Source organism: Salvia hispanica, chromosome 5 (genome assembly GCF_029641045.1).
Source record: "Salvia hispanica isolate PSC_SH4W2 chromosome 5, Shi_PSC_v1, whole genome shotgun sequence".
NCBI classification, from domain to species: domain Eukaryota; kingdom Viridiplantae; phylum Streptophyta; class Magnoliopsida; order Lamiales; family Lamiaceae; genus Salvia; species Salvia hispanica.
Genome location: NC_142696.1, coordinates 32,940,706 through 32,965,706, shown reverse-complemented (window position 1 = coordinate 32,965,706; position 25,001 = coordinate 32,940,706). Strand labels below are relative to the sequence as shown.

The 25,001-nt window shown below is 34.8% G+C and overlaps 3 protein-coding genes across 4 annotated transcripts; 1 reads left to right on the top strand and 2 right to left on the bottom strand.

Annotated features, from left to right (window-relative positions):
- The first annotated feature begins 5,233 nt into the window (after window positions 1–5,233).
- LOC125187975 (transcription factor MYB17-like) lies at window positions 5,234–7,349 on the top strand. 2 transcript variants are annotated; one of them, XM_048084679.2, is made up of 4 exons: window positions 5,234–5,360; window positions 5,688–5,869; window positions 6,385–6,514; window positions 6,661–7,349. In XM_048084679.2, the coding sequence occupies exons 2-4, from the start codon at window positions 5,704–5,706 to the stop codon at window positions 7,226–7,228; spliced, it is 864 nt and encodes a 287-aa protein (XP_047940636.1). In that variant the 5' UTR covers window positions 5,234–5,360; window positions 5,688–5,703; the 3' UTR covers window positions 7,229–7,349. The 2 variants fall into 2 exon arrangements, with proteins under 2 accessions (XP_047940636.1, XP_047940635.1); XM_048084678.2 differs by lacking the exon at window positions 5,234–5,360 and adding an exon at window positions 5,368–5,526.
- An 82-nt stretch (window positions 7,350–7,431) lies between these two features.
- LOC125187978 (remorin-like) lies at window positions 7,432–9,372 on the bottom strand. Its single transcript, XM_048084683.2, has 5 exons — window positions 9,025–9,372; window positions 8,627–8,674; window positions 8,418–8,505; window positions 8,206–8,287; window positions 7,432–7,830 (listed from the first exon to the last, which is right to left on the bottom strand). Exons 1-5 carry the CDS (start codon window positions 9,170–9,172, stop codon window positions 7,636–7,638), a joined length of 561 nt encoding a protein of 186 aa, XP_047940640.1. The 5' UTR covers window positions 9,173–9,372; the 3' UTR covers window positions 7,432–7,635.
- A 6,602-nt stretch (window positions 9,373–15,974) lies between these two features.
- On the bottom strand, window positions 15,975–19,403 carry LOC125190506 (pentatricopeptide repeat-containing protein At3g60050-like). The gene is made up of 3 exons (XM_048087827.2): window positions 19,174–19,403; window positions 17,061–18,942; window positions 15,975–16,630 (listed from the first exon to the last, which is right to left on the bottom strand). Exon 2 carries the CDS (start codon window positions 18,749–18,751, stop codon window positions 17,297–17,299), a length of 1,455 nt encoding a protein of 484 aa, XP_047943784.1. The 5' UTR covers window positions 18,752–18,942; window positions 19,174–19,403; the 3' UTR covers window positions 15,975–16,630; window positions 17,061–17,296.
- Between the last annotated feature and the right edge of the window lie 5,598 nt (window positions 19,404–25,001).

Sequence of the window (25,001 nt, the reverse complement as noted above, 5' to 3'; positions counted from 1 at the left end):
TTTAGGACAAAGGAGGGAACTTGGTAACCAAGTTATTCTGTATTTGTTCAAAAAGCAAAAGGTTTTGTGGAGCCCAAGTTATTGTTTTTATCTTATTGTAACATATATATGGGATTACTTTCATGTTCATAGTCAAATGGGATTACTCACTATCCACTAATAATAATATGTTACTCACCGTTTTGAACTTTCATTTTATAAATCAAGTCATTAGAATATAATCTAAAAGATTGATTGTTGTAATAATGTAAATAATAGTGATGATATTAATAATGAAGTACTATTAATTATTAGGAGTAGTATTCTTAATAGATAATATCGCATCTTAAAAATCTTATTAATTTACAAAATAAATACTGTATATTCTTAATAGATTATATCGCATTTTTAAAATCTTATTAATTTATGAAATATCATAGGATTATTATAATTTCATAGTTTAGTATTTTTAATATGTGATATAATTTTATACTTAATACTATATTTCGTAAAATTTTTATTAATTTATAAAATAAATATATTCTTAAGTATTGCTGTTGTAAATTAATGACGAGATAAAGTATGGGATTAGAACGAATACAGTGGAATAGATAATGAGATAAGAAAAGTAATAAAATAAACTCTTATTGCAAGATGCAAAATCTATTATGACAAAATAGTAAAAATTAATTTAATTCATGCCTATCCCCAAAATTAATTTTAATAGTACGTAGATAACATATTCCTAATTTGAAATTAGTAAAGTATGAGATATGAAATAAATGAATGACTTATTGTCAATTGAAAGTGGATAAATAAGAGAAGAAAAAATGTATGGAAAAGATAAAAGAAAAAATTGGACCTTATTACCAAAAATAAAAATTAATTACTACTAATACTTGTGTAAGAACCGAAATAGATGTAAGGGAATATTAATTGTACACGAGGGAGTGTTATCATATGACATGGATGTAATGATAATTATCTACATTCCATGATATCCACATAAGAACATGATATGGAAAATATTGTGATCACTAAATTACGATAAAAAAAAAAAGAATATCATTTTTATTGTATTTTTAAGTTTATAATATGATTAATTTGCAACCAAGTAAAATTTACCAAAAAAATAATAATAATGTTCTCTCTTTTCCATCTTAGTTAATGCATTACTTTTTGGCATAAATACTAAGAAATGAGTAGTATATTGATATTAAGTGAAAAGAAAATAAAATAAATGAAAGAAAAAAATTTAAAATTAAAAAATAATGTTCTTGTTAAAAAATGAAATGGTTCAACCATTAACTTTAAGTACATTTAATGAAACAAAGGATAATTAGCATTTTTGAAGTGCTAATTGTGCACTTTTTAGCTAACTTTTTATTGAGAGTGAGGTGCAAATCATGCTACAAGCCTATAAACCCCAAGCTTATAGAATACGTGATTCATGCTATATCAATATGATGATGCATTGATTGTAAAATTGAAAAACATAGAACTTCTTTATTGTACAAACGAGGTTTACTATTCATGTAAATTAGTCCTACAATACTAATTTACATAAAAAATGTAATTTTAAAGACATTTTTGTAAGTCTCAACTGCGTTAGGGTATTATAGAATTGTGATCAATGTCGAACCTTCTTAAAGATCGAACTAGAGACCAAATTTGGGCCACTCATTTATCTTAATCTTATGGTTATGATTAATTTACAATTAATTTAATATTTTATTAAATAAAAATGTTTTTTTGATTTTTTTTTTATTTTTTTGATTTTTTTTGATTTTTTTTTATTCGATAAAAACTTGCTGTAGTAAATAATGAACTATATTCACTACATAGTGAACTAAATGACTGTATGTTATGAAGTAATTTTTCGCATTCATTATATACTGAATTTACTTCAATTGAAAGATAATTATATCATAACACATTATGAAGTAATAAACTAATGAAATGAAGTACTAAACTAATGAAATGAAGTAATAACATAACTGAATGAAGTAATAAATTAACGGAATGAAGTAATAGCATGACTGAATGAAGTAATAAACAAGCGGAATGAAGTAAGTACTAAACTAATAGAATGAAGTAATAACATGACTGAATGAAGTAATAAACTAACGGAATGAAGTAATAATATGACTGAATGAAGTAATAAACTAACGAAATGAAGTAATAACCTTAAACTCAATTGAAAGATAATTATGTCATAACACATTATGAAGTACTAATAAACTAATGGACTGAAGTAATAAGTTTATAACATACTTCATTTAGTTCATTTTTTAGTGAATATAGTTCATTATTTACTTTGGCAAGTTTTTATTGAATAAAAAAAGTTTTAAAAAATTTAAAAAAATTAAAAAAAAAGTTAAAAAAATAAAATAAAAAAATAAAAAAATAAAAGTAAATTAAATATAAATTAAAATAAATTAAAATTAAAATAAAAAAGTTTTTATTAAATAAAATATTATATTAATTGTATATTAATCCTAAACACAAGATTAAAAAAAGGATGACCCTAATTTGATCTTTAATTCGGTCTTTAAGAGTGGATTTGTGGTTAATATGACTCTATAAGAACTATATATATCTACGTGTGATATGATTCGAGGCTCGACCATTTATCATGAATGTTTTAAGTTAAGCTTATACTTCTACATAGCTCAAATGCTGAGAGACGCAAATAATTAACCAAGGGTAAAATAGTATTTTAAAGATAGGTACGAATAATTGTTAAATTACCAAGAAAGAACTAGGAAATTTGTACCTAATTTCATTTCATTCTTTGTTCCCATCTCTTGTTCAACTTTTTCTATTTATTGTAAGTACTACAGTATTCAATATTGACAAACTATTGCAACTTAGTAATGTCAAGGGTATAAGAGCACTCCCAATGGAGGTGGCGAATTCTCGGCGATAAATCGCCGATTATCGCCGAATTATCGCCGGCCATTGTGGCGAAGTCGGCGATAATTCGGCGATAATGTTACCGTTGCTTCGCCGAGTGGCGATTTATCGCCGGATTATCGCCGAGCGATCGCCGGCCACTGTGGGCGACGCTCGGCGATAATCGGCGATTTTTAAAATTTTTTTTTTTTTTTTTGGCCGAACGGCTATTTTATCCCACCCCTATAAATATTTCATCCTCTTCCTCCATTCATCACCCACAAACTTCATTCACACAAATTTTCAATCTTTTTTCTCTCCATCTTTATTAAATGAGTTCTGATTCATCGTCTCGTGCTCAGTCCGACGAGGAAATATCACATTCTTCTTCCGAAGAAGAGGTACCTCCCGCTCCCACCGGATGGGATGTAGCGGGTTTCGCCAACAACCCAATCAACAACTATATCTCCCGCTGCATACAAAGCGAGATCGCTCGAATGCAGCAGCCACCCCCCCAACGGCCAATCCGCCGGCGGCGCCGATACATCCCTCGCAACCACACTGGTGCGCACGATCGGCTGTTCGCCGATTATTTCGCGGAGGAACCACGTTATCCGGCAGATGTATTTCGTCGCCGGTTCAGAATGCGCCGCTCCCTCTTCCTGCGCATTGTTAATGCGTTGTCCGCGCGTTACCCCGAGTTCCGGCTCCAGCGAGACGCAGCAGGGAAGCCCGGACTATCGCCCCTACAGAAATGCACTGTTGCCATCCGGCAGTTGGCATATGGAGGGTCCGCCGACATGTTCGATGAGTATCTGCAATGCGGCGAGACGACTGGCAACGAGTGCCTGAAGAATTTCTGTCAGGGCGTGCGAGAGATATTTGGGGAGCACTACCTTCGCTCGCCGGACGCAGCTGACTGCCAGTTCCTACTGGATTGGCACTGGAGGACCCACGGCTTTCCGGGGATGCTCGGCAGCATCGACTGTATGCACTGGCAGTGGAAGAACTGCCCAACCGCGTGGCGAGGCCAGTTTACTACCGGCTACAAAGGTACGCATCCCACCATCATTCTTGAAGCCGTTGCCGACCAACGGCTTTGGATTTGGCATGCTTATTTTGGTATAGCCGGGTCGAACAACGACCTAAATGTTCTCAATTCCTCGCCCCTTTTCAACGAGCGGATCAACGGATTAGGCCCCTCCATCGAATTCACGGCCAATGGCAATGTGCATAACATGGGGTACTACCTGGCTGACGGCATCTATCCGCAATGGCCCGTGTTTCTGAAGACGATCAGATGCCCACTCGGAGATAGAAGAAGGTATTTTGCCCGAGCGCAAGAGTCTGCGCGCAAGGATGTGGAGAGGGCATTTGGGGTGCTCCAATCGCGATTTGCACTGGTAAAGGGTCCGACGCGCTTTTTCTACCAGGGGGATATTGCCGATATCATGTATGCGTGCATCATCATGCATAACATGATCATCGAAGATGAACACGAAGGCGTCCTCGACGTCACCAACGACCCAAGTGTTGCATCATCGAGTCACGGTGTCTCAACCGAGTCCGCCCGCCAGGGTGTACCGCACAACGAACATGAACGGTTCCAGGCGTTCATGGACATACACCAGAAGGAGGCCCATCAAGCACTACAACACGATATCATCGAAGAATTGTGGGCAAATAGAAACCGCGCCCACCGCCCTTGAATTTTTTTTTCTTTGAATTTTTTTTTTGATTTTTTATTTCCATTCGTGTACTTTTTTTTTTTTTAATTTTCTTCGTTGTAATGTGTACCCGTGTTTAATACAACGAACTTTATTACTATTTATTTGATTTATCTTTATAAATTAAATAAGCTAGCTTTATTATATATAAAAATAAAACAATTAAATTAGTGATGATGTAAAAATGAAATGTTGAGTTAGGGAGAAATAAGGGAGAAATAAGGGAGAAACCATTGTAGGGGTTGGCTAAAAACTGGGGATAAAATGTGATGCTGATGTGGCGCTGATGTGGCAGGAGTTAGGGAGAAATAAGGGAGAAATAAGGGAACTCCATTGGGAGTGCTCTAACGATGATATATCACTCGATAAAAGAGAGTCTAATATGTATGATATGACTTGGAGTACACAATTTATTAAAAGAGCCCCTATAACTATAAGGTCGAACCTGCCCAAAATGTCACGACTCCCAGCCTAGCAAATTACTTCATTTATCTCAACAAAAAATAAATTGATTCACATGAGTTTCCTCATTCCTCAATATTGATAAAAAAAAAAAGATAAAAAAAGGTTCTAGACATTAAGTAAATAAATAAAAATTATACTTAGAAGTGAGAAGAAATTCTCACAATCTTTGGTCTGAGTAGAATATAGGGAAATGACATGAGAAGAAAATAAGGCATGAAATCAGCCGAAACAGAACATAAAAAAGAACACTCCAAGAGATAAGATCATCAATTACACACTGCTTCCTCTCTCTTGGTTAGCACCTTCTCTCTCTCTTTATTTCCTTAATTTTTCTGTGAAAGATGAGTGTAAATGTGAGAGAGAAGTGAGCAGAAGGCAGGGTACAACATTTAATGCATTGGATGCAGATAGATGAGTTCAATTGACAAAAAACTGGGAAAGTGATGCCTGATACATATATGTCTCTGATAATGCTGCTTTTCAATATAATCCCCATGCATTTATTGTCCTCAGATTCTCTTTTCTTCTTCTCTCTCTGTGTATATATATATACACACCTCTAGCTTTTCCATTATTCTTGAATTTTAAAGGCAAATGTTATTTTATTTTTTTTGAGAGCAGTGAGAATTGGTTGAAAATGGGGATGAAGAGAGGGAAAGAGGAGAAGAAGAAGGGCAGAAGGGCATGTTGTGTGAGAGAGGGAGTGACCAAAGGAGCATGGACTCCCGAAGAGGACATGATTCTTGTTGACTTCATCACACAGAATGGCCATGGCACTTGGCGAAATCTCCCTCTTCTTGCAGGTTTTTTCTCCTTATTTTTCTATTTATTTGATGCAACCTAACAAAGGGAAGCAAAAAAAAAATGCATCTTGGTTCTGATTTCTACTACATACTACTTGATTTTTACCTTGTTAAGCATCTAAAACATTCAAGGAATTATGAATTATCTCTTGCGAATGTTCCTAATATGTGATTGAGGGCTTTGTGGTATTGCTACTTCTCATAAAGAGTGTGAATATTCTTGTAGGAAATTTTTGACAGATTAGCATCTGATTGTCTACTTCTATCATGTTGCTTAGATATTGAACAATGTGTACATAATAGAACCTCTGCTTTGAGTGATAAAGGATGGTTTCTTTGTTATCAAGAAATAGTCCTCAATTTTCATCTCATGTTTATTGGAGGTAGTGTGTCACTGCAAAGTAGAGTTTGCTAGTATTGTGCAGTGGATTTCTATGTTTGCTGCATTAGATTTGCTGAGCCACTCTGCCCCAGTTTTTCGTTTAGTCAACTGAGACGCTGTGTGGTAACCACAGGTCTCCTCCGCTGTGGAAAGAGTTGTCGTCTTCGCTGGACCAACTACCTTCGACCTGACATCAAACGCGGTCCCTTCAGCGCTGAGGAAGAGAATACGATTATTCAACTGCACGGGGAGCTTGGTAACAAGTAATTTATCACCTCCCCTTCTCCCATCTTTCTTCCAAATCCAGTTGTGGTTATTACTTGACAGTTCATGGTGAATAAAAACATTGGTAGGACCCAACCATTACATGTCTGTTTCATTGAAATTGTGATGTTTCTGCTCTGCCCAGATGGGCTATCATAGCCTCTCATCTCCCAGGAAGAACAGACAATGATGTGAAGAACTTTTGGAACTCACATTTGAGGAAGCGCTTCGACAGCAAGGCCCTCGACCAGCCATCTTCATCTTCAAAGTCAGGTTCCCCTAATTGTCACAAGGCTCAGTGGGAGGGTGTGAGGGTTGAGGCCGAGTCTCGTCTCTCTATCCCGTTCAACAACAGCAAAGGCGACTACTTCCTGCACCTGTGGAACAGCAAAGTTGGAGAATCATTCAGAAACGTGCATGAGGGTGGACATGGATGTGGTGGAGCTGCCTCTCTCCGTTCAACATCACAATCATCGTCGTCCTTGACCATAGTTGACTCGACCAATGGTATAGAGCCATGCAAGACCTCCAGCCCGGTGGAGATGAAAGTCGAGCTTTGGGACTGCAAGAAGGAAACAGAGGACATTGCTGCATTTTCAGACACATCGAAGCCATATGAGGTTGATGATTCATCTGATGCAATGCTGAGGCTGCTGCTGGATTTCCCTGTCGGTGGAAACGACATGGAATTTCTCGAAGCACCCTCATTCTGAGAGCCGTTTTGATCATAAAATGTAGCTTCTCCATCTGGATTTCATACATCTTCTTAGTTATTGTGTTTTAAATCTACTGCAGTTTCTGGGAAAGAATCATGTAAAATGAAAATTTTGTGTGAAAAGTGATGTGCTAATTATGTAGGAGAAAAACTGTAATAACTCTTGCCGCTACAACTTTCTCAACCTTATAATCAATCAAGTTCAAAACATGGAATCTCAAATTTTCTTACAATCTTCATTTTCTAGTTTATATAAACAAATAAATCATTATTCACACAGAACAAACTTAACAAGAAACAATTATATTCTAAGTACATCACACAATAAATCTGGCAACAAATAAAAAGAGATCCCAAAACAAAACAATGTACAAATCAACTTGAGTTCCAAACCCCATTCCAACTTCAGAAACATCCAAGTAGTTTCTTTGGACCAGTGCCCGTGGCGCGATATTTTGCTGATGTCTCCTCTGCTTTGAGAAGATCCTCTCCACGTTTCGCCTCAATCAATGCTCTTTTCTCCTCCGCTTGCTTGTGGAGGGCCGCAATCTTGTTCTTCGTTTTCTCAATATATCCAGCCTTCTTTTTCTCCAGTTGCTCCTGTTAGCCACAATTGCATACGGTGACGATCAAATTTTACAACACATCATGCCAAATAAGTCCCGAGAATATATCTACGTGACGGTTAAAGCAGCTCACATGCCGCAGCAAGGCCTGATTCAGAAACAACACCAATATGGGCCTAAAAGCTTCATCTGTTTTATGCAACTATTGAGTTCAGATAGGGACCATAACAAAACCAAGGCATCAACTAACATGGGGCTGTACATTCCGAGTGAATTATTCGGCAACGAAATAAATGTGACGTAGCCATCAGCCTACTTCCCATGTGTATGTGTCAACATAGAGCAGAAATAATAGAGAGATAGTACTGAGAAATGGAATGAATATATGTGGTGAAGACAGAGTCTTTACCTCTATCTTCTTCAGCTCAGCATCTAGAGTCGCTTTCTTGCTATTCTCCCAAGCTACGACAGAAGACATGTTCTTCTGAGCCCTGTCAATTGATTGAGTAAGCATGAGTTGCATTGCTAAGTGAAAATGCGACAAAAAAAAAGAGAACTCTAACAGTTCTCGGTAGGATAAGCCGAGTAATGATGAACATGGCATGTTCAAGAAGTGTTTACTTGTTCTCAGCTTTTGATTTCTCACTTTCCTCCCATGCTTTGATCAACGACAATCTCTTCTCCGTAGCTACTCGGGCAAGCACAGCATCTACATAGATACCATACGAGTTAAGTATTTTTCTTCTTCTTACATTCCTCATCTTATATGCTACCATAGATAAATCAATTTTCTAGCAAAACATATCTATGCAAAAGCATAGTCATGATACCTCTGTTTACAGAGCCCTCCTCAGGCTTTTTTTCTTCTTCAGCAGCCTCTGGTTGTTTAGCAATAACCATAGAAAGATTTCCACATGTTAGATGGGGGAGAAATCAGTCAAAGCACAAGGAAGCTATGGAAGTGCAGAAAAGCCTTGAAAAACAACTCACTAGCAGTTTAATTTTAGGTGATTCTGCAAATATATGGTTAAAGAATTACTAAAGGGCTGCCTTTTCCTTTATTAAATCCAATCCATACAAAATGACTCCAAATACTAACTTTTGCAGAAACAATCCAATAAAATACTAGTACTATTCATCACCAAGAAATCTCATTTATAATTATTTGGGGAAAAGATGGACAAGAAATTTCAGAAAAGTAGAAATTAGTAGTAATAAAGAGAATTACTTTGAACGACGACAAGAGCTTTGGAGTCGTCGGGTTTGTCTAGCGCCGGAGGTAGTGGTAGCGGCACGACGGCTTTCTCCTCCTCAGCAACGTCGGCGTCGGCGCAGGTAGGCTTGGGCTCAACGGCTTTGACTTCTTCCTCCGCCATGAGTTGTTGAGAGAAATTGGATAGGTGTTTGGTTTTGAATTAGGAAAGTTAAGTGAGCATGAATAATTGAGGATTATAGAGAGCTAAATAATACTCTATCCACAGTGAGTGAGAGAGAAAGATGAGTTGGTTGGAAGGTATGTGTTGTCGGTAGAAGTTAAGCAAGAATGGGGGCTACTGTGATTTGGAATCCCACACCCACAGATTATTCAAATCCTCAAACAGTTTCTAATATTTAAGGATTTTATATTAAATCAACGGCACCACAAATGATTACATATGCTTGCAATTAGCAACAGATAACTGTGGATTTAGATATTTTCCATGTCTAGGGACTTGTATCGTAATATTAATCTAAATCTAAGTGAAATACTTATTTTTCTTGTCACATAAATTTTGAATGATTACAGAATTATATTACTCCGTGCTCTCCTTCTTTTCTGGATTAAACAACTCATTTTTCTATTTTAGAAAGTTCTAACTTAATTGAATTATTTTTATTTTTGTTAAAAAGTAATATCGTCTTTATTTTATTCTTTCTTTCTTTGTGCATTCTTCATATTTCTTAGTACTTTATTCATCATCTACATAACACACTATTTTTAATATCGGTGTCAAAAAAAAAACATCTCCAATAACAACGAACAGAGGCAGTGCTTTTTTAGGAAATTCTAAAAGTAAGTGAGTCATTTTTTTCTCTTTCTCTTTGTTACTTTGATCTACTTCGTTCTCTCTTTATTTAACTTACAAAATTCTTTTTTTTTTTTAATTTGATGACATAAGAGGAATGTGTATTTTAACTAGGGATGAAGGGAGTAAATAATGAAGTAGAAAAAAGAAGGGAAATTGGTCTCTAAAACCATGAACTTTACCCAAAATTTGGTATTTCCCATGAACTTTGAAATTGGTATGTAATATCACGAACTTTGCATTTTGTTTGGTATTTCCCACGGCATGTTTATTACTATATTTGACTAACTTACGAGGCTTTTATCATACTTGACACAATTAAATCAACTTGGTTTTCAACGTGACTTTTTATGCTACATGTTATGAACTTAAAAAGTGGTTTCAAATATTATAAAACATATCACGGTTGCCTATGTTAAATAAGATTTTGATGAAAATATCTTATTTGAGTGAGTTTGGGAAATACCAAACAAAATATAAAGTTCGTGATATTATATACCAATTTCAAAGTTCATGGGAAATACCAAATTTTGGGCAAAGTTGATGGTTTTAGAGACTAATTTTCAAAAAAAGAAAAGAGAAAGTAAAAGAGAAAAGAGTATAAAGTATAGAAAAAGAATAAAATTTATTATTCCCAATATATTAAATATCTCACTTTCCAATTTAAATTTAGAAACTTAACTTCCTTATTTATACTCTTTTTTCTTTGCACTCACTGGTCACCACCTATATTTTTATTAAATAACTTTTACAATGGGGCACAGGACAGAGGGAGGAGACCAAAGATATATTGTTGTGTGTGATAATCCTATTACAAATCGCAATCCAACAAAATGCTATAAAATGTGTGATGTCTACCGATATGCAAAGTTTTTTAGAATCACATAAATGATTTATTTCATATATGATGTCTCTATGTGGAGTAGTATTTTTTATAATTATATCTTATGTTAAATAATGTACTTATAATTTTTTTGAATTGAATGAATCAACGAACATTAACAATCAAACCCTTAAGTTACAAAAATCAATTACTCCCTCCGTCCCACATAATTTGACACAGTATTCTATTTTGGATCATCTCACATAATTTGACACACTTAGGGCTGGAAAAAAATACTGAAATATCAAAATATCGGCCTTATCGTACTGAAAAAATACCGAAAATACTAAATTTTCGGTATTACCGTGACTTTCGGTACGGTGTGATACCTTATCAAAAAATTCCGGTAAGGTAACGATACGAATTTTCAAATACCGCGTTATACCGCTGCATACCGAAATTCAGTATATATCGTAAACTAAGGTATATACACAAAAAATATAAACACAATTATATATAAAATATATTTTATATATTTTTAAATTATAAAATCTATTGTGAAATATAAATATAGTTATGAATAAATTCTATTTAATTTATTTTTAAAATTATAAAATATAAATAATATTCTAAAAACTCTAATTTTCTATTTTAATCGATGTTGAAAGTCAGGTATACCGCAAAAGTAAGGTATACCGAACTTCGGTACGGTATCGGTATGGAAATTCGTCATACCGAAAATAAGGTATAACCGAACTTCGGTATACCGAAAACTTTGGTAAGGTAAAGGTATGACTTTTTCGTATACCGTATTTACGGTAAGGTATACGGTATGGTGGTTTCGGTAAGGTATACCGTACCTACCCACCCCTAGACACACTTCACTTTTACCATTTTTGGTAGTGGACCTCATATTCCACGAACTCATTCCTACTCACATTTTATTATAAGAGTGAACTACATAAATGGTATTTGATCTTTCACTTTCACACATAAATGGTACCTGATCTTTAATTTATATCATTTTTGGTACCCAATGACAAAAATAACCTTAGGTACCAAATATGTGCTTTTTTCATGGAGGATATTTTTGGAAATTTTAATTAAATAGTACCAAATATATAATTATTTTTTCTTCCTTTCTTATTTCTCTTTTTCTTCTTTAGTTTCTTCTTCTTTCTTTTTTCTTCATTTTCTTCTTTCTTTTTAGTATTTTATCTTCCTTTCTTTTTTCTTTTTTTTCTTTTTTCTCTTTAGTTTATGTTTCTTCTTCCTTCGTTTTCCTTCTAATTGCATTCATAATATGAATAAAAAACAAAATACCTAATTAAATTAATTATTTAAAGTAATTAAATCAATTGAATATTTTTTATTAAATTATTTTATAATTCTTTTAAGGTTGAAACACCTAACTAAAAATATTCAACTTTTTATATCATTATTATTGTGAATACAATTCATAATGTTCAATTTTTATTGAGACTATATTGATTAGTTACTAATTTAATGTAAAATAATAATAATAATAATAACAATAATAATAATTATTATTATTACATAATATTATGTGATCATAATTTATATAATTATATTACAATTACTTATTAATTACTATCAGTTTTTAGTATTATATCAACAATATTATTATAATATTAAATATAATTATAGTTATAATTATATTTAAGTATATTTGAATAATATTAAAAATAAATTAATTATTAATTTATAACATCAAAATAATAATAATAATAATAATAATAATAATAATAATAATAATAATATGGATTAATAATAATAGTATAAAGAATGAGGAGAATGAGAGAATATATTATAATGTCACTTTTGGTACTAATTTTATATATGCCCAAAATACCCTCTATGACATAAATGAGAAAATATATTTGTTTAAAGGGCATTTTGGGAAGAAAATTGCATCAGATACCAAAAATGTGATTTATAGGTACCAAAAACGATATAAAATAAAGATCAGGTACCATTTACGTGCGAAAGTGAAAGATCAGGTACCATTTATGTAGTTCACTCTTATTATAAAACTAATACTTTAAAAGTAGGACCCACATCCCACTAATTATTTCAACTGACTTTCCATTAGATTTCTTAAAACCCGTGCCGGGTCAAAGTGTCCCAAATTATGTGGGATGGAGGGAGTACTATAATAAAATATTTTAATATTGTAAAAGACCTTGAACGTTGGACGAAATCTGGGGCTGACAAAATCAAAGATTTTGTTATGGAATAAAACATTACTGTAAATGAAATAATAAGGTTAACATTTAAATTTCTTAAAATGGGATAAAATGTAGTGAATGAATGAGGTACAAACTAAAAGGCTACGAAGAAGGAACAGGTGATATATTAATGATTCGTTTGAGATGTTGTTTATTAGTCTAAATTATTATAGTACTACTACTTAGGTAAGTCTTATTGAAAAGTATATGATAGACTTAGATTTTATTGTCTTACAATAATTGTAGTTGTAGCATAATAGCACTTCTAATTATATCAAAATAAGATCGAAAAAATATCAAAAAATATATATACATATATATTCTTTTAGTAATATGCAAACATTTTTTTTATAATTTATTTTATTTTCATGAAGGGCGGAATCAATATTGTTGATTTTTTTCCGCTTAATTATGGTGTATGCTAAATAAGCAATTTTAGTTTTGATGTGTAATTTTCCGATTTAATGATTAATTTTGAGAAGACATTGTATTCTCTTCTTTCTATAGTAGCAGTGTCATTTATGTAAAAAAGGAGGATTAGATTGTTTGTTACTAGTCATGTGGGTGTTTGAATTACTTGTGAAATAGATTAGACTTATTTTCAAATTACAAGACAAATTTTATTGTAAAATAGCTAAGCGCACGTTTAAAAAACAAATACTCCATTAACTTAAATAGTTAGAGCGTATGATGACCTTCACACAAAATTCTATAAAATTTAGAATAAAAAAAAAGAGAGTACTATATTTTTGGCACCTAAATATGGATCGGTAATTTGGTATCAAACAAAACACAGTATTGAAAATTTAAAAATATCATCACACGTCCATATACTTTAATTAGCAGAGGGACTTTTGCATTTTTCAGACTTTTTTAGGCTTTGGCTCTTGTGCGTGTGTTTGTTTTGTTGAGAGCGCAGGTCGGTCTGCTGAACTTTTGCTCACCACTTTCGTTAATTTAAGGATTTTACTTCTATTAAAAAAAATGAATTTCAGTGGTCATGCTCAAAGCGGCTCACATAAATTGCGGCAGCGAAACAATTGTAAGTTGAGATCTTTATTCTTGATGTCATTTATGTTATGTACTAGTATCACTTATTTTATGTGATGTGCACGTTCCCATAATGTTTTTTTATGTTATTATTAACAAGGAGGAGGAGTATAAAATTAAGAGATTTGAGATTCTAAAAGATTCTTGGTGTGGTGGGAGACGTGTTGCGTATGTCGGCAGGTACCACTTGAAAATATTGATGCTTTGTCTTTATGTTTATGACATTTGTATCATATATGAAACGTCGAAACTCCAGACCTTATTAGTAGTGAAATAGAATTTACATGCTATTTAAAATATTTATCATGATTATTCTTAATTTTTAAATATTAAGAAATTGAGCTATAAATTATTTATATATTTTTTATATATTGTAGAAATTGACCAAATTTTATTTGCTACCATTTTTTTTAGTTCCTCCGTGCAATTGTTCCACACGTAAGGAAGCAAGTTTTTATTTTCTTCCATTATTTATTCTGAAAAATCAACTTGCTTAATTAGTGCATACATAGCATGGGTCCCCTATAAATATACGATGGTGACACAAATCTTTATTACTACAATTTGAGGTTTTATACGCTGTGTTTAGCTGGCATTGGAGTGAGTAGGTTCCCTCCTTTAAGTTATAAAATTATATGACAGTAATAATTTAAAACTCAATTATTAACATTGGAAAAGTAAAGTGCCTAAACCAATCTAAATTCTTGCTTTCCTTTATAGTCATAATAAGTGAGTATTAATAGAGTTATTGGGTTGGCATGCATTAAAAAAAGTCGTGTTTGTTTAGTACAACTGCCCCTAAAGCCAAAAGGGTACTTAAATGAAATAAAATGATAATTGTGTCATTCACTTCAGGGACCATTCATGCCCAACTGCATCATATGTTTATACATACTTACCCCACTCCTTATAATATAGACTCTATAATCCGATATCTACTCTAGTAATTTTTTTTATAGTTCTTTATAAATTTAGAATATACTTATTTAGTCATATATTTTTAAAATGTCTTTGAAGGATTCATTTCCTAATTTTCATTTGGTGAACATTGAGACTTTGACAACTCCCACTACCAGACAGTGATCTGTTGAAGTTTATTGTATTTTATAGCCTTATAGGCCGTTTTTTCTAACCAATAATTTTATTTGTTACTAAGGGGTGAGTTCATGTAGGGTGGTTCAATTACCTTAGTTTGACAGATTTGGGCTATAGAAGTGTGGGGTATAAGGAAGATGGCCCAAAGTACGTAGTCTAAACTCTAAAACTATGCCACAATAATTTTATTTATTTCTAACTTACTTTTGTGATAACAAAACTCAAACCAAAAATATGACAAACTAGGAATGCAAAAGTAATTAAAAATATAAACAACATCTAAATCAATTACAAAAATAACAAACAGAAGCAAATGAGGTATTGCTTTTTTGCCGGAATATTAATCTTGTTATGCTTTGACAAGGGTTGAAATGAAATTTTGAATCAAATATCAAGTACGCCTTTGCAATATCTCCAACACATTTAATTAGCAATGACAATGAGGTATTTAAAACAGGGCAAAAAATGATCTATTGACTACTAGGTTTAGAGCAACAATTCTTTTTGAAGGCCTTATATCATAAGCCCACATGATGATTGGCTTTATTTGTTGAAGAACCTAATTTATTTATTTTTTAGATATAAAGACCATAAATATTGTTACCCAAAGTAATTGCTTTTTACTCATATGTTACATAATTTAATCAAAAGATTACTGGTGACAGTATAATTTGTAAGACGGCGGTCTTCCAAAGGTTAAGAACCACCTAAATAATTTTAAAAAACTTATATAACCAAGGCAAATCGATTATAGCTTTAATTTTCTCTACTAATCTCTTATCAATTTATTTATAAGTTTATTGTATATTCGCATTTTCAAATTACTTTTTTATTATTACTCTTTACAATGAAAGTAATAAAAGTTCATAGAGCTCATCTGATGATTCCATAACGCTGCCAAGAAAATTGCTTTCTCATGTGTTGAACTGCTTTACAAAAGTATCCTAAAAGAATGTGACTCCTGTCCAATACATGTTATTCGCCTTTTGCAACACATACTCATCACCAAAAATGACCAAAGAATTAGAATAACTAAGAAAAGGCAGCAGCAAAATCTTTTATAATCTTAAAATTTTCAGTTGTAATTACCAAGTGATGTCAAAATATTCGCTCCGACACTTTCAACGCATAAGTGCAAGCTTGAAAAGGCCTCGTCTGGCTCTGAAGCTTTTTCCAATACTTTTGTAGTCATACCAAGTGAGACAAACTTCAGAGCTTACAATTAGATCAACTGGAAGACCTATATCGCGTTCCACAACTTGTTGCTCAATTTCAAGAATCCTCTGGTGTGTGGATCTCCGGGAAATTACCATTTCATCGTTGCCATTTCTGGTGTTCACTATTAAAACTGTGTTGGGGCCAAAAGGCATGCAAGAAAGATTGTAATTTGATTCCGAACACACTGGAATGGATTGAACAGGCCATCTTACTGCAGACTTCAGCATCATTTACCCATTTCCACAGGTTCTCTTGACAGGTACAGTATTTAACAGTTCTTCCAGCTTCGGTTTGCACTCCTTCAGAGCTGATGCCAAAGCCCAAATCTCTTTGCTGGTATAACGTTCCAATAAGAATAACAGTAAGACAACAAAGAGAAAGTCTTTAAAGTAAGTGAATTGTAAACAATCAAAGATGAGCACTGAAATCACAACAATAATGCCAAACACCCCACTAAAACAAATGTTACTATTTGAAACAAATCATCAGTAGAAACTCTCATCCATTCAAATCCTCATAACTTGGCATGTGTTTCGGCAATTTGAATAGTTCACACTTACAAATGCACAGAATGAAAACCATATAAATTTGTGAAGTTAGGACAGAACCAACTATATGACTTCATACAATCACATTTCAGTTAATTTTTTAAAACTCAAAGAGATGATGTAGTTTATCACTAGATTTAAAGAATTCGCCCAGCAGGACCAGTAAATAAACCCAAACAATCAATCAGTAGTAACATATTAGCAGACAAGCTTACCTTATGCTCTTCTACGTCCAAGTTCTGTACTACAATGGTAGTAATAGCAGCAGCAGAATCACCACTGAGCATACATCCTTGATTCACAGTTTTGGCATGAACTAGCTTTTCTGGGAACAAAGTTACAGGGATTTTGAGAAAAAACTCAAGATCACTTGACATTGATTCACCAAAAGTCGGAACATTTTGAGCACCAATTTCCAAAGGATCCTCCCTAATATAGGTACTTCACCTACTTAGCATCTCCTATATCTTTTAATTTTTGACAGCAGATGTGTATACTTCCCCTTCTCCATCATATGCTTTATGACTTGGTGAGCTTCAGACAACCTGCCTGCATTGCGAAGATAACCTACTAAGGTTGTGTACACAAGGAAATTGGGATTACAACCTTTTGATTCCATTTCTTTTAACATCAACCAAGCTTCCTCAAATTTCTTGTTCATACAAAGTCCACGGATCATGGAATTGTAGGTAAACACATTAGGCAATTGACCCTTGTTAATCATATCAGAGAACATCTCCTGAGCTTTATCTAACTGACCGGCCACAACATAGCCAGTTATCATGACAGTGTAACAGACAACATCGGGTGCACACCCATGCGTTGTCATTTCATCGAAGAAATACCGGCAAGCTTCCAAGTTACCAGCCCGACTGAGGCCGTCAATTAATGTGGTGAAGTGGAGCACAGTTGGATCAACACCAACATCCTTCATGTGGTTTAAGAGCTTCAGTGCTGCTAATGGTTTGTCACCCTTGCCAATGACATGGAGGAGTATATTAAATGTGTGAAAATCAGGTGAAAACCCACCCCTACCCATTTCGTCAAGCAATCCATGAAAGTGATCCAACTTCCCGAGCCTAAACTTTGCCCACATCATGATGTTGTAGGTTAATACATCAGGAGAGTGACCATTAACCAACATCTGCTGATACACCCACTCAATCAACTTGTACTGATTCAGTGTCAAAAGAGAATGCAAAATAGCATTGAATGAATGTCTAAATGGCCTATAGTTGAAATTCTTCGATTTCATAAACCTCTCTACAACTTTTCTAGCTAATCCAGCACCACCACAAGTGCATATCAGTAGATTGAATGTCCTGGCAGTAGTAGGGTACCCTTTCTCAATCATCTCTTCGAGCAACCTCCACATTGCCTTAAATTCCTCACACTCTGCAAAGATCTCCATCATTAAATTGTAGATATTTGTTGTGTGTCTGTAATTCTCCTGTTCACCAGACCACACGAAAAACTTGTAGCCCAGCTTTGCACACCTATTTTTGTTTGCATGATTTATTGTCTTTATGATACAAGAAAGAACTTCCCTCACAAGAAGGCCTGAAACCCTCACACCTAAATCGTTCAAGACAGGCTTCACATCATACCCCGGGCCATCCTGAGATAGAATTTCAAAAATCCTTTCAGCATCGCATCTCACCTCATCAACAAAAACATTTCGTGCAGAGAAATTTCCCCGAGAATTAGGTGAAACTGAAGCAGTGTCCTCCCAACTGGACCCATTCTTTGAACTTTTCCACGACTCATTGAGAAAATCCTCAATCCGCCCAAATCCATTTTCGACATCATCACCATTAAATATACGACTACATAAATTACGAGAAACCAAGCTAAAACCACAAAATCTCTTGATATTTCTGCAACTGAAAAGAGCTACAGAGTACATGATAAATGTATATCAGAAATGGGGGAAAACCCATTATAACAGCAAGTCATTAGCTCCCTGAAAGGCTAAGAATGCCAACAAATTGCGGCTAGACCTAAACGCAACAAATTCAGTTGCACGCAATTCAAGATATGAAAAACTTCCCATCACACAAAAACCTCGGTAATCAGCATCGAATCGCATGTTGTGACCTGAAAATTGCAGTTGTTAGTGAATGCTGAAAGTGCCTTAACTATATCAATATCAATACTAATATAAAGAGAGTTTTGGTGCAGTTTTCAGAAATGCCATTAAGCTCAGTTTTGGAGTGAAACATCATAAATTCTTGAAAAAAGTTTGGTTATAGCTCAATCTGGGATAGAAATAAAATCAATACAAACAGAAACAAGATAAAACATAAGATCAGAATAGTTGAATCATACCAAATCAACCAAGAAAATCGAAGTAAATCAAGAATTATCGACGAAGCAGGCTGGAAGGAGAGATGGCGAGGGAGGGCGGTGGAGGAGCGAGGCCGGAGGGTCGGGTTTCGCCGGTAACCGGGCGGCGTGGCGGGTCGGGTTTATGAATGGAGGCGCCACATTCATTTAGGGTTTATATGTATACGACCGGAACTTTTACTGATTGGATTCTCTAATTTGGGTTTCAAACAATAAAATAGAGTTTTAGAGTAATTCAAATTCTTTTTAATTTTGTGTTAGTTCAGTTATGATTTGGACTTCTAAATATGTTGATTTTGTATAGTACTAGCACATGGGGAGCACTATCGTAACAACATAGTTAAAATGATAACCTAACATCATTATAGGTCGTCCAATCTCTTAATTATATGGATGGGATTGATTTGTAGGATTAGAGTACAAATTGCTTGCCTATTAACATAATATTGCTTGTATGGGTATATTTGTCATTTGACCATAAATTAAACTAATACAAATTTGAAAATCACGATTAATTTGGACTCTGATTGAGATTTTCTCTCCCCACCTTTTCTCTCCTCTATTCTGCAATTAATCGGCGTTCTCAATCCAGAAACCCGAAGAAGAAATCGTTGCTTCCATCAACTGTCTTCGCCTCCATCCTAGCGTTTGCAGCAGTCCACGGAAGAAGGAGCGCCGTTGATGAAATTTGTCCAACCTTGCTCTCTCATCGTTTATGATTGCATCTGATGGAGGACGGCACTATCTGCTATTCATAGATGCCGAGGAGTTGCTCTCAACTCTTTCGGTGTCTGAACTTCAATTACATATAGTCTACCAATGAAATAAAAATCTTCTTCCACTCTTTTCCTTTTTTTCAGTATCAGGCAAGGCCGGGAGTTGTTCTCCAACTCTTTTCCAAAAGCTAGCATTACAGCTGAAAACTGACATGCAATTTAATATCCATAAGTAAGCAATGTCACATATTTAAACAAACAATCTGGCATACAAAATCTTTATGGAGAAATAAAAACAATCAATAATAAAGTACAATTAGTCTTTATATCTGAACTCCATGAAATTTAATTACAAATACATAAATATCATTTGCAAGCTCATGAAATCAGATAATTTCTTCAATTGGTCATTAAATCATCTGGGAATCCCAAATACTGACATGCAATTTAGTAAACATGATCAAGCAATATAACATATTCAGTCAAGCAATCTGACATACGAAATCTGTATGGCGTAATACAAACACTCAATCACTAAATTACAATAAGTTATGAAATATAAACCCCACGATTTCAATTCCCATCACATAAATTTCATTTACATTAGAAGATACAAATCCGTGAGTTCAATTACATATGAAATTCGTGAAATTCAATCACAATGAAAATCCATGAACTATAATAAGCAATTTAACAATCACACGATTATAAGTAAAAATTTACCATTTGCGAAATCAGTGAATTGGACGTCAGCAGGAACATCATTCTCTATGGATTCAATGAAGATGGGAGATTTAATGAAGAATTGCAGAGATTGAACATCTAGGAAAATAACAGAGATTGAATATCTGCAGAATTGAAAAAAGAGGTTGAAAGTAGCAGAGCGTGATTTGGAAGAATTACACAAATTGAAATTAGTAGAATGAAAGTAACACAAACGATTCAGAGAATTATAGAGATTGAAGGATTAAATGCTGAAATTGAAGAAAGGGAGGAGGATCTGCTAGGACTTTGATTAACAATTATAGCCTTTTGCATTTTTCTAATTATTTTAAAAAAAAAATGAGACTGCCAAATGGCATGTTAAAATTGCATCTCACCTAAAATCTAACGGTTCAAATTGGTGGCACAGTGTCACTCAAAATAGCGTTGTCATTTTAATATCTCCCTACGTGGTATACATAGAATTGAGATGAATTTGATTTCTTCTAGTTCAAATATTGTTGTACATGAGTCATGACTTTGACTTCTATTTTTTTTTTTCTTTTCAAAACATTATGTGTGTGTATTTATATCTAGTAATAGATTTAAATTTGGTAAAAGCAAATATATTGATTGTTGGCCCGTTTACAAAATGAAATTTTTTTAGTTATAGGTAATTGTATGTTGCATTTTCAAAAGTCATCGGTCACGAAGGATGAGGAATTTAGTCTAAAATGATGAGATTGATAGTGCTCGTGATTCTGCTATTAATATTGTTTATAATGAAATTTTCAAAACTTAACCTTTATTGATTAATGATGTTGAACGTGATGTTTTGAATATTCTTCTTGGATTGGTTCCTTTAAAACTTACCCTGATGCAGAAGAGTACGATTTCAAATAGATTTGTCCGCCAATTATCATGTCCCTTACTTTAGTCAATCGTCATTTTTTCCTCTACAGAGCCGATTATTATCACTGTGCTAGTCCAACGTTCCGGCATATACGATAGCAAATTTATGGCTCGAATCTCGTATGCAATTTAATATCAACCGATATTAGATGCAAGTTGACATTATTGAACTTGTTCAGGTGTTGATAAACTTGTTTTCTCTTTAACATTTTATAAGGAGAAAAGTAAAACAATCATAAAAGTTCCTTATTCTCATTTGGTCACCTCTTGTGTATGGGCCAATTTATCGGGCTGTTTTGGGCCCAGCTTATAACGAGCATTTCAAAAAAATGGCGAATAATATACAAGGTCATTATGATCATAATTTGTAATCTTTCATTTCGGTCCGTCCCACATAATTTGTCTCACTTCACTTTTATCATTTTTGGTAATGGACCTCATATTCCACTAACTCATTCTTACTCACATTTTATTATAAAACTAATATATAAAGGTAGGACCCACATTCCACTAACTTTTTCAACCCACTTTTCATTACAATTTTTAAAACCCGTGCCCGGTCAAAGTGACCCGAATTATCCAGGACGGAGGGAGTATAATTTTTCAATCCTAACTCTTTAATTAAGCGGACTAATTGGTCCAACCCATGCACTTACATCCATATTTGAAATGACATTTTAAATCAAATACTCCATCAACTTCGAAGAAAATTGGCGCCACTCCTTTGCATCATCTCAAACACATTTAATAGGAAACGAGGTATTTAAAAACTGGGGGAAGATTCTCACTATGGCCAAGAATGTGAAAAAAAAGCTAGATTGATAGACACGGAAGACACGAGATTGTGGGTTGGCGACCTCTATCGCTTGATCATTTAGATCATCCACATCTATGCTCTTGCCAAAGAGCATGGATGTGGATCCAGACCCACTTTTATTCATTTTTTACTCCATGCTCTTTGGCAAGAGTACAACACCCACATCCATACTCTTTCGCAAGGACATGCTCAAGGGTCTCACCGTTCCATTATTTAATTTAAATACTTTAATTACTAAAAACATTTCTACAATATAAAATTTACATAATTAAATCCTAAAAATAAAAATTACATAATTAAAATCCTAAAAAATAAAAAATACATAATTAAAATCCTACAAATTAAAAATTACATAATTAAAGGCTAAATAAATACTCCCGTGGAAGACTAGTCCTCTATCCCCAATATTTTTCAGAGACCTCGTATCTTTGCCAAATGTGAATCAAGTTGCTCGGGAGTCATTCGAGACCTATCAGCCATATTGAGTTGAGCCAAGAGAGGCCACAACAAGTTGGTGGGGGGTTGAGGTGGCACAAAGGGAGCGAGAGCGGAAGCGGGAGCAGGGGCGGATGGAGTCGCGGCGCGACGGCGGTTGGCCGTCGCCTTCTTCGTTCCTTGCGGCCGGTGTTGGGAACTGCTCGGGCCGGCGTCGGGGCTATCCAAGTTAGCTCCGGCAAGTTGGCTAGCCACCTCATCCTCGCCGGCGTCGGATAGGGATACCGACCTCGACCATTTGCTGGAGGAGGATGCTACGCCTCCCTTATATTTCTGATGATCGCGCACCTCCTGCCAAGAGCTGAGGTACTTGAACGGTTTGTAATGTCGGGATTGGTAGGTCGCCAAGGCGGCACTAATGATGTCGAGTTCGCTCTTGCCACTCCCCGCCGACCGCTTGATACAATCATGGAACCCGTGCATCAAAGCTTGTACCTGTAGCTAGCTTCAATCAGAATTCTGCCCATCGAGATGACATTCAAAAGATCCGAAACTGCCATCAATATCTTCGTTTTCGAGAGAGCTTTGCGTGAGTATCTTACACGCCCCAATCGGAGGCCGGAAGAGGGAGTTATGGCTGTTCTACTGAAGCCGCGCTGTGCAGAATGGATCATAAAATACCGCTCCTGGAGGAAATGGATCATAAATTACTTGGATCCACATCACCGCTCCTGTAGGTAATACCCCTGGAACTTTTGGATTTATTCGTTGGCTTTGAAGATGGCATTGCGTACCATACTCTCATTGCGATAGATGGTTCCATCCGGCCGGTTTTCATTGTACCGACGAGAGACGCGTCAACAAAACCTATCCCCGCTTTGGTTCGTGCCAACCTCCGGATCTTCAGAGATAATCAAATAGGCTTTGAATAATTGATCCATCTTCGACGGAGTGTACGGGGTGCGGACACCACGAGGAGTAGGAGTAGGAGTAGTTTGAGAGCATCTTGGTCGTCCACCGGGTAAGGCCGGTAGCCACCCGGAACTTGAGAACCTCGGGTTTGAGGAGGGGCCGAGAATTGCGTTTCCGGACTAGGGAATGGTTGTGAGCCGAACCATTCGTGGTTCCAATCGCGGGAGGCGGAGGGGTGATCGCAGGAGCCGGACATTTTTTTTTGTAAGAGTGAAAGATTGAGAATTGAAGAGAGAATTTAGATGAGAATTGTGTAGCGTGGTGTGAAATTTTTTGTGTGGAAGTGGGGGTATTGATAGATGAAAAAGTGAATTTTGGAAAAAAAAAATTGAAAAATAAATTAAAAGTGGAGAGAATACGGTTATAATTTATTGGGAAGTGGAATTTTTTTTATTTAGAAACGATTTTTTAAATTAAATTCAATTTTTTTAAAAAAAATATGCCAACGGCTGGCCAATCCCGTCGCGCCACGTCAGCCTGCTCAGCGGCACAGACGTGCTCGATGCATCGAGCAGCGCCGTGCCAGCGGCGAGCAGCGCTACAGATGCTCTTAAAATTGAATATTGATGCCTCCTTAAAGAATGGGTCGGGTTATACCTTTGGGGGAGGTCTGATTAGAGACGCAGCGGGATTATGGAGGTATGTCTTTGTTGTTAACATTGGAGTTTGTTTTATTCTAACTGCATATATTTGGTGCTTGTATCACGACCTACATTTGGCTAAGTCTCTAGCTATCCGTAAGTTGGAAGTAGAAAGTGATAGTTTTGTTGGAGTGACCATGATCTTGAGACATTTTGAAACTTCGATCAATTGTTGCTCTGAAGTAAAATGGGTACGTGGATTACTCCAGGATTTCGATTTTGTGGCTCTGCATCGTGTGCATAGCCATAAAATAAAACTGGGACAAAGTGACTCCTTGCATTATGGATTTATTCAGTACTGCTTTTAAAGCAAGAAATCTGATTCATATTTCGAAGGCCATCTTCATAAGCCCAAATGATAATCGGCTTTATGTTGAAGAATCTAATTTATTTACACTATTTATAAAGAGCATAAATTTTGTTACAAAACCCAAAGTAATTGCTTTTTATGTAGGTATTTTGTGTTGACCTGTGTAGTAATTGTTGAGTACTATGATTATTACTTATCAAAAAATCTCAAAATTGTCATCAAATTAATTAATATTCTCGACCGAGCTTAAATCTTTTTATATGTTAGTACATAATTTAGTACTCCCTACTATCAAAAGAATTACT